A 10,346-nucleotide genomic window follows, 5' to 3' on the forward strand; every position below is an offset into this window, starting at 1 on the left:
CGGGCACGGTCGAGCCAGCCAAGATGGCGCCCTGGCTGGCTGCCAAGCCTCGTGCCCCTCACTTGTTTGCTCCAACTCACGCAAGCGCTGTAAGCTTGATCACGCGGGCAGCCTGCCTGACATGATACGTCACCGAGCATGATTCTATTGCGTGGCCCATTGATTTGCTGCTCTGCCTGCATGTTAGCCCCGTGCTCATGTCCTGATTGGCTCCGTGTGACGGTCTGATTGTGGGATGGATCTGATGAGGGTATATATTGTGGGATGACGAAGAATAAAAGAGAGAGAATTGCTTGAACCTCACCTTGGCGTCCGTGTTGTCCTTTCCTCGGCTCTGCTGGTCGGAGTCTTGGTTCGCAGCACTCACAGTCTGTTTTTTGGTCTCCATCGCTCTATTGTAGTATGACTTGAGCCTTCTTACAATTCCCCTTCAAGGCCCAGCTTCCTGTAAATTGTAATTGGTTCATTAGTTATTCATTCTATCTAATTAGATTCCCCGAGAGAAGAGCCTGTGACTTAGCCATTTGGCCAACTGGGCAGTAGGATAGTGGAAGATTACTTTTCATACAATTCTAATGGTTTCTTTAGGTTAACTCAATTCTTGGGATCCTTGCTCAAATGCCATAAGGGAGAATTGTTAACAGGTTAAGGGTCCTGGGTAGAGAAAGAGACAGACAACTGAATGTGGTCAAAACAGTGCCCCTGCATTTTGAGGCATTTCCCTGTCACCACCTAGCAGACTCCTCATCTTCAAATGAGCAGGAATTGGGTTAGACAACCTCGCTAACAAAAATTCTATGATCTCTGCCAGGCGTAGTGGCACATACCTTTAATCCCAGCACTTGAGAGGCAGAGGCAGGTGGATCTCCATGAGTCTGAGGCTAGCCTGGTCTACATATCACGTTCCAGGCCAGCTGGGGCTATAGGGAGACCCTGTCTCAAAAACAACAACAACAAAAAAAAACCATCTCTTTTAATAGTCTCATGGATGTAATACGCTATTTACCCATTCACTTATTATTGAGTATTTGAACCGTCTCCAGTCTTCAACTATTGCAAATAAAACTATGAGCAACAGTAAAAATTTAAAATACTTGTAACAATCTGCCTCCTTGCCTCTTCGCCTTAGCTGAAACTGTTTCAGTGAGCTGCAGCAGCGTTGGAAATCATAACTCTAGCCAGTTATCAACCTAATTGAGTCTATTTCCTTCCTCTCCTGACTTGGATGAGTGTTTTTTAAGTCAGCTGAGATGCATTTCTTCCATGAGTTGGATGGAGACTTAGGACACACTCTTCTGATTCTTCTTCCTCTTTTCTTTTTTTAGGGGATGTGTATATGGAGGTGTTGAGGCAGGGTCTAGTTATGCAGCCCAGTCTGGCTCTTAAACAGGGAGTTGGATCTCTTTGAGTTCTAGGCCATCCTGGTCTACATAGAGAGTTCCAGACCAGCCAGGGCTACAAAGTGAGGCCTTGTATAAAAATAATAAGAAGAAATATAATAATAATAATAATAGTAATAATAATAAAGTGAGGTTTTAAATTGAATGTGTTAGCTCCTGTCTGTAATCCCAGCATGCCAGAGGATACCAGCTGAGACAGGAGAATTGCCAAGAGCTCACGACCAGGCTGAGCTACACAGTGAGACCCTGTATCAAAACTCCCATTAACAAACAAAGCAACAAGAGGCATTAAGGCAGGCCTACTGGTGCAAACCAATAATCCCAGCTGAGGCAGGAGGGTCACACAATTTCAAGACCAGCCTCAACAATGTAGTGAGATCCTGTCTCAAAATTAAAAGTGAAAAAAGGGGTCTAGGAATATAGTTGAGAGGCAGATCACTTAGCATGTGTTCAATCTCCACCATGGCAGGTAAAGAAAAGTTTAAAAATAAAAGCAAGGTGTTATTGTTAGTTATAAAATTAACTCTGAGAAGCTCTTCAGGAAACCTAGTGGAAATTCTACTGTTAGTCTATGTATTAAACTGGGAGAAACTGGTCCCCGGCATCTTGCCCAGGGCAGTTAGCCTTTCATTCTTTCACACTTTAGCAATAAAGCACTGAATGAATGCAGGACTTGATGAATGAAGAACCCATAATTTGCTATGAAAATGTCAATTTGCTGTGGCTAAAGCTCTGGCAGGCGCCTTTCAGGGCTGACACAGTTCAGGGCTGAGTCCAGTTCCCTCTTGGATCATTCCTCTGAGGCTCACTTCCTTCAGGCTTCTGTGAAGACACTCCTTCAGGGAGGTTTTCTAAGGTAAACCCTTTCCTCCATCCCTTCCTAACAACCTACAGTCTTGTTCTGATTTCCTGACCCCAGCACACTTTTCTATACACAGTTTACTTCTGTCTAGCCAGGCCTGGGGTGGGGGACACAGGCTTGTAATTCTAGGTATTCTGTAGGCTGAGGCTAGAGGGTCTGAAGTTCAAGGCCAACCTGGGCTATAAGAGCCAGTTCAAGGCCATGGCCAGACCGTCTCAAAAAGTAGCAGGAAGGCTGGGGGAGGAATTAGCTCAGTGGTAGAGCATTTAGCAAGACCAGAGGCCTAGTTTAAATCCCCACTACAAAGCCTTCCCTCTGTCTGGCATGTTATCAATACGTCAATGCTTTTCCCATCTGCCTTCCCTGGAATATGAGGCCCAGGGGCGTGGGGCGTTTGTCCGGTTCTCTCCTGACCGGTCCCGGATAGCACTGGACGGACGCAGTAGTGGCTCAGTGAACTCTCCAACCCCGCCAGACGCCGCAGCAGCTTCCTCCCTCCGCCCGCAGCGACCTCCCGCCTCCCGCCGTCCCGGCCGCCCGCACCCACCATCCCGGCTGCGGCGGGCGTTGAGCTGCCCAACCGCCCGCGTCGCGGCCCCGCTCTCTGCTGCCCTGGCCCCGCGCTCGGTTCGGAAGGATCCGTTGACGGTGGGAAACGCTGCGCCCTCCGCACACGCTCCGCGCGCGGGCCACGCTCGGTCCCTCGCGGGTGGCGGACGGGCCCCAGCCCTGCCTCGCCTGGCTGCCAACCGACCAGCCGGCGACCTGGGGGCCTCCGGCACGCCCTCCGGCGGCTGCCCGCGCCCGGAGCCTTCACCGGGCAACGGTTCTGGGCCCCGCCATCCTCCAAGGCCGCCGTTAGGAGGGTGGTGGCATTTCTGCTTTAAGAGATACCTGTGCCCCTCGCGCCTCCACGCCCCCGAGATGCTGCCCCAGATGTCCCCGGGCAGGCCAGGCTGAGCGCAATTCTGGGAACTCGCGGGGACCCAGGGGCTGTGCTTCCGTGCAAAGCCCAGCTACCTCGGTCTGCAGATGTTGAGGACTCTAGGGTTTGGAGGTTTGCGGTGATAAGGGTCTGTGCTGCTGCCACGTTGATGTGTCGGGCAAGTACTCAGGGCAAAGTGGGTTTGGAGGGGTGAGGACTAGACTTGCAACGACTTTGGGCGACTGTACACGGTAGCATGGCTTTAGGAACCGGTTGAGCAGAAGCTGGCGGGGGGTTTTAAAAGCTGCATTGCACTTCTCAAGACAGCTTAGCAAACAAACCAGCACGCGCCAAGGTGTGCGACTGAGTGAATCACTAGGGAACTTCGCTTTAAACCCATATATACCCAGAATGGCTGAGGCAAGGGAGAAGGGGCCAGGGAGGGCAAAGAAAGCGCATCAAGCAGCGGAGACAGCGAAATAGAACTCTCATACACCGTTTTTGGCTTTTAAAAAAGACAGGGTCTCTTATAGCGGGCCTCAAACTCCCGGTCTAGCAGAAGCTGGCCTTGAACTTCTGATCTGCCTGTCTCCACTTCCTGAATATCAGGATTACAGGCATGTGCCACCATGCCAGGCTTTCTTTTTTTTCTTTTTTCTTTTTGTTTTTGAGACAGGGTGTCACTCTCTAGCCCAGGCTGCCCTTGAACTCCTGTTCCTTCTGCCTCGGTCTCCCAAGTGCTGGGATTACAGGCATACCACCACATACATTGTTCTAATAAATTACTTAATAATTTGTAAACTGATAATTGTAAAAGCCACTTTGGAACAAAATAGAACATGGGTCTACCCTATGTTACCCAACAATTCTGCTCTTAGGTGTATGTTCAGCAGAAATTATACATATGCAATCCAAAAAATAGGTGTTAGAATGTTTGTTACAAGACCTCTTGGTTCTTGTCTTTTAATGAAAAAGATGTATTTATTTTTATTTTATTTCTTTTTAATTAAAAATTTGCAAATTTTATATATTTTGTTTATTACATTTTTATGCATTTCATGCAAAATATCATAATCCTCTTTATACCCCCCTCCTTCAGCCACACATTAAAAGATAGAACCTCACTGGATTTCATGTGCTCTGTCATATATGTTAAGACTTTTTTTTTTCTTCTTTTTTTTTTTGTCTTTTTGAGACAGGGTCTCCCTGAAGTCCCAGCTGACCTGAACTCACTATGTAGACCAGGCTGGCCTTGAACTCACGACCATCCGCCTGCCTCTGCCTCGGATTAAAGGCATGCGCCACCACGCCCGGGTTTTTCTTCTTTTTTTAAAAGACAAAACCTCACTATGTAGCCCTGGCTGACCTCGAACTCACTATTTTCATGAGTGAGGCTGGCCTCAAACTCACAGAGATCCACCCTGCCTCTGCCTCTGGAGTCCTGGAATAAAAGGTGTGTGCCCCACTCCCAGCTTTAAAGATGTATTTATGTGTATGTGTATGAGTGTTTTGCCTGGATGTATGTAAGTGCACCACAAGTGTTCTAGTGTCCACAGAAGCCAGAAGAGAGCATCAGATCCTCTGGAACTAGGGTTCCAGACTGTTGTGAGCTTCTGGGAATGGAACCTGGATCCTCTCCCATTACAGTAAGTGAGCCACTGAGCCATCTCTTCAGACTTGTGTTCCTTAAAAATTTTTTAAAAATTATATTTATTTGTTGAGGGGCGTGAGTGTGGAGGTCAGAGGATAACATGTAGGACTTGGTTCTCTCTTGCATGTGGGTTTTGAGGATCAAATTCAGGTGGTCAGGAGTGGCAGTAGGTGCCTTTACCTGCTGAGCCATCCCACTGACCCTGGTTTCTTGTCTTCTTGAAGGAAAGAATTCAGTGGAGAGACAGATCATTTAAGCAGAAGTTGATTTAGTAAAGCAAGCACTCCAAAGAGATTGGACTCCGAAGAGTGGACTGTAGCACAATGAATTCTGTATCACGGATTTTAAAGAAGTTATTTTTAAAGATTTATTTTTATTTGTGTGTGTGTGTGTGTGTGTGTGTGTGTGTGTGTGTGTGTGTCTTCTACATGTGTTTGAGTCCCCTCAGAAGCCAGTAGATGGTGTCAGATTTCCTGGTGCTGCAGTTACAGGTGGATATGAGCCACCTGACATGGGTGCTGGAATACAAACTCAGGTCCTCTTGAAGAGCAGAGAGTATTCTTAACCATGGAGCCATTTCTCCAGTCCCCTTAAGAAGTTTTTATGAATATTTATGAAGTGAGTGGCATATTCATAGGATAAGTGTCTTCCCTTGTAGGATATCTTTTTCCCATGAGTCTCTAGAAAAACCCATAAAGGGATGCAGATGACTGTAATGCACCTGAGGTCTGAGGTTGCAGATCCTTTGCTAGAGCACGTGTTGGAAAGTGCTCTGGCACTTTAGTTTTTATTTTTCTCTTTTAAAAACATTATTATTATTATTATTATTATTATTATTATTATTATTTTGGTCTTTTTGAGACAGGGTCTTTCTGTAGCCCCAGCAGTCCTGGAACTCACTATGTAGACGAGGCTGGCCTTGAACTCATGGAGATCCACCTGCCTCTGCCTCTCGAGTGCTGGGATTAAAGGCACCACCACGCCCGGCTTAATTATTATATTTATTGTGTATGCATGTGTTGCCTGCGTGTAGGTAAGTGCATCCATGTTGTGCAATGTCCGGGAAGGACAGAAGAGACTGTTGGATCCCCTGGAACTGGAGTTACAGACAGCTGTTAGCTGCCACGTGGGTGCTGGGATTCAAACCCAGGTCTTCTGCAAGAACAGTCAGCATTCTTAACCGCTGCTCTATCTCTCCACCCCAGCACCTTAGTTTTTCATATAGCAAGACAGCCTCTCTGCAGTCTCAAAGAAGATTAACCACAGAGGGGCAGTCCAAACATCAGGAGACGCAGCTACCAAGATCTGGCTGTGGATTTCTTGGTTACCTCCTATCTAACTCCTTTTTCTGGAGGCTGCTCAAGGTCCATGATTGATCTTATAGCAGTTTGTCAGTTAAGACATTATTATTATTGCTATTATCATTATTATTATTATTATTGGTCTTTATGAGACAGAGTCTCACTGTAGCCCTTGATGACCTGGAACTTGCTGTATAAACCATGTTAGCCTTGAACTGACAGAGATCCACCTGCCTCTGCCTCCCCAGTGCTGGGATTAAAGGCGTGTCCCACCACGCCCAGCTAAGACAGCGTTATTTTTTTTAATTGACACTTTATCATGAAAGCTGAGGCTAGGGTTTTAGCATAGCTTGTCAGGCTGTGCAAACAGGAACAGGGTTTATCTATCTCTTAGGACTCCCTCCGAACCCCACCTACTTTCAGCCCACTGCTCATGTTGACTTTCTACCTAACTCGCCTCAGTACCATTCATGTAACAACTCTATGATGGCCAGTCTGTATTGTCAACTTGACTGGATTTAGAATCACCATGAAAACACACCTCTAGGTGTCTCTGCAGGTGTTTCCAGAAAGGTTCAACTGAGGAGGAAATATCCATCCTAAATGTAGGCAGCAGCATCCCATAGTCTGGAGTCAATGACCTAATAAGATGGAGAAAGCGAACTGAGAACCAGCATTCATCTCTCTCCAATTTCTGCTAACTATAGTCACAATGAGACCTGTTACTGCCTCACATTCCTGAGGCCCTGTCTACCCGCCAGAATGGACTGTATCCCTTCCTAAAATGTGAGCCAAAAAAGGCCTATCCTTCCTAGAGTTACTTTTGTCAGGTATTGTGTTACAGCAATGAGAAAAGTAAATAATACAAGGGGCAAGTCAAAAATAATCCAAATGTCTGCCACCGGCAGAAACCAGAAATAAAATCTATCCACACCAGGAACAGCCTTGAAAACAAATGCAGTAAAAACACATGCAACTTGTTGGGGGACCCTGCTGCTAAGGTTGTAGTCCTCCATGTCTGGATAGCTCTAAGGGGCTCAGGGCTATGTGGAAGGACTCCCTTTCTCAGCAGGGGCCTCCTGTTCTCTGCCTGACTTACCTGGAAAGTGCCTCCAAGCACGTATGCCTGACCTTATTCAGAACATGACCTTTGGTGTAGTTACCTGCAATAAAACTGCCCCCAGGTTTTTTCTATATGATAATTAGGCATTGCCCTATAGTCAGATGATAGGATGCCCCTACCACATGTAAATAAAGCATATGATGAGCACCTATCAGCTGAGGCTTTGACTGCTGCCTCCACACTATATTTTCCCTTAACCCCCACTGAATAAACGGAGCTGTATCATTGAATCTGCCTCCCCAGAAAGTATTTTTATGTCGTGCTCACTGGCCATCCTGACCCCATTCATAGCTTCTGCTCCCTTTGTTCTCGTGGGTCTGTGGCCAATGGCCCACAAGGGGAGGGAGAGACCCACAGCAACTGTACAGGTGAATCTCAAAAATTTTAAGTAGAAAGAAACTAAATGCAAAAGGGACCATGCTAGGCAACTCCATCTATATAAAGACCAAACATGGTCAGTCCCTGGTGCCATCAATCCACACTGTGGTTTTCTGCTGTGGTTTGAATATGCTTTGTCCTCATTTACTCCCCACTGTCAGAGGTGGAACTCAGTGGGACCTTTAAGAGGTTAGAGCTCTGCCCTCGTGAATGGGATTTATGTAATTAATGGTCTGATGGCTATGGGTTATCTTCAAGTAAGACTGCTAAAAGCCAGTTTGATTAAATGTCTCATACCCTCCCTATCTCCAGTCCTCTGCTCGCTATGAGCAAGAAGGCCATCTCCAGTGTGCACCTCAACCCTGGACTAGAATCACAAACCAAAATAAGCCTATTTTATTTGTACCTTGCTCATACTGTGGTTCTGTTTTATTAGCAGCAGAAAACAACTTAAGACCTTGGCCTTTGAAAACTGTGGCCAGAAGGCACACAGAGCTCTGGGGATGAACTCTCTGACTTGGTTTGGATGCCCACTTAATAAAAATAGTGCTGGATTCTGTTTAATCCCAGCACTCAGGAGGCAGAGGAAGGTGATCTCTGTGAATTCAATGCCAGACAGCTACAGAGTAACTTTCAGGCCAGCCAGAGATATAATGAAATCTTGTCTATAAATAAATAAACAAAAAATAAGTAAATAATAAGACATTCAAGTAAACATTTGTCTGCATGTGTTTTATTTTTTCTTTTCTAGTATTTTTTATTTAAAAACTTTAAAGATTTAGAAAATTGTTTTTAATTGTGTGTATATGTGTATCTGAATGTGGGTATGTGCACTTGAGTGCAGGCATCTTCAGAGGCCAGGGGCATCCTCCTGTTACTGGAGTTACAGGCAGTTGGGAGCCACCCAGCATGGGTGCTGGGAATCCAACTTTAGTTCTCTGGAAGAGCAGGAAGGGCTCTTAACTGCTGAGCCATCTTTACAGCATTCAGTTTTTATTTTATTTATTTTTTATTTTTTTATGTGTATGAGTGTGTTGACTGCATGTATGTAAGTGCATCAGTGTCATTCAGTGTCCACAGACATCAGAAGAGGATGTTGAATTCCCCTAGAACTGGAGTTATGAATGGTTGCTAGCTGACATGTGGGTTCTGGGAATTGAACCCAGATTCTCTGCAAGAGCAGAGAGTGCTCTTAATCACTTGAGCCTTATCTCCCGCCTCAGCAATCGATTTTTAAAAATTACATTGATTTATATGTTTGTGTATTTGCACATGCACATATGTGTGTGCACATGTGTGGGTGCCATAGCCCTTGTGTTTTGGTCAGAGGAAAGTCTGTTCTCTCCTACTATGTGAGTCCCGGGTATTGAACTCAGGTCTTCAGGTTCAGCCGCAAGTGCCTTTAGCCAATGAGCCCTTTCATTATTTTTTAAACATAGTGTACAAGAGGCCAGAGAGATGACTCAGTGGTTAAGAGCACTGATTACTCTTTTAAAAAAATTATTTTTTAAAATTTTATGTGTATGAGTGTATTGCCTGCATGTAGGTAAGTGCACCCATGTTGTATAATGCCCACAAGGACAGAAGAGGCCATCAGATCCCCTGGAACTGGAGTTACAGTTGTTAGCTGCCATGTGGGTGCTGGGATTTGAACCCAGGTCTTCTGCAAGAACAACCAATGTTCTTAACTACTGAACCATCTCTCCAGCCCAAGCACTAATTACTCTTACAGAAGACTCAGGTTCAAATCCTAGCACGCACATGGCAGCTAACAACTGTCCCTAACTCACGATCCAGGGGATCTGACACCCTCTTTGACCTCCGTGGGCACAGCACACACTTGGTGCACTTACATACATGAAGGCAAAGCACTCATTCACATAAAATAAAAATGAATAAATTTTTAAAATTAAAGGTATTTTTCCTTTTTTGTGAAGGGGAGAAACATGTCTGAGTTGTCAATTTGGATAAGTTACTTTCAGTTTGACAGACATTCATTTTAGAATCACCATTATAAAACACTGGTAAACACAAAATGTCTTGGGCTGGGCGTGGTGACACACACCTTTAGTTCCAGCACTTGGGAGGCAGGGGCAGGCTGATCTATGTGATGTCAAGGCCAACCTGGTCTCCATAGCAAGTTCCAGGCCAGCTGGGGCTACAGGGAGACTTTGTCTCAAAAAGACCAATAAATAAATGAATAATAAAAGATACATTGGGTTGGAGAGATGGCTTAGCAGTTAAGAGCACTGGCTGCTCTTGCAAAGGACCAGGGTTTGATTCCCAGCACCCACATGGCATCTAACAACCACCCAAGCACCAGTTCCAGGGGATCCAACACCCTCTTCTGACCTCCGCAGGCACTGAATGACACAGGTACACTTACACACATGTGGGAAATACACTCATACAGATAAATAAAAATGATTTTGAAAAGGATGTCTATGCCTTCTAAGAGTTCATAGATTAGGAAATGATGATAAAATAACAGATATTGCTAGGGAAGACATTGTTAAGGAAAGTTCAGAGTACTTTAAAAATTTATTAGTTACTATTATTATTTTATTATTATTATATGAGTGTTTTGTTTGCATGGATGTAAGTGCACCCATGTCATGTATTGCCTGAGGAGGCCAGAAGAAGGCATTGGATCCCCTGGAGCTGGAGTTAGGGATGGTTGTTAGCTGTCATGTGGATGCTGGAAAC

At 45.4% G+C, this 10,346-nt stretch overlaps 1 protein-coding gene across 1 annotated transcript in view; it reads right to left on the reverse strand.

Moving 5' to 3' along the window:
* Slc2a3 (solute carrier family 2 member 3) overlaps window positions 1-2,943 on the reverse strand; it is an 83,051-nt gene extending 80,108 nt beyond the window's left edge. The window contains exons 1-2 of the mRNA XM_029559775.1: window positions 2,810-2,943; window positions 305-445 (exon numbers count right to left, since the gene is read on the reverse strand). Of these exons, the coding sequence (XP_029415635.1) occupies window positions 305-388 (84 nt within the window). The 5' untranslated portion in view covers window positions 389-445; window positions 2,810-2,943. The remainder of the gene's footprint in view (window positions 1-304; window positions 446-2,809) is intronic.
* Between the last annotated feature and the right edge of the window lie 7,403 nt (window positions 2,944-10,346).

The sequence above is a fragment of the Nannospalax galili genome, unplaced genomic scaffold (genome assembly GCF_000622305.1).
Source record: "Nannospalax galili isolate Female #2095 unplaced genomic scaffold, S.galili_v1.0 scaffold589, whole genome shotgun sequence".
In the NCBI taxonomy this organism is placed as follows: Eukaryota; Metazoa; Chordata; class Mammalia; order Rodentia; family Spalacidae; genus Nannospalax; species Nannospalax galili.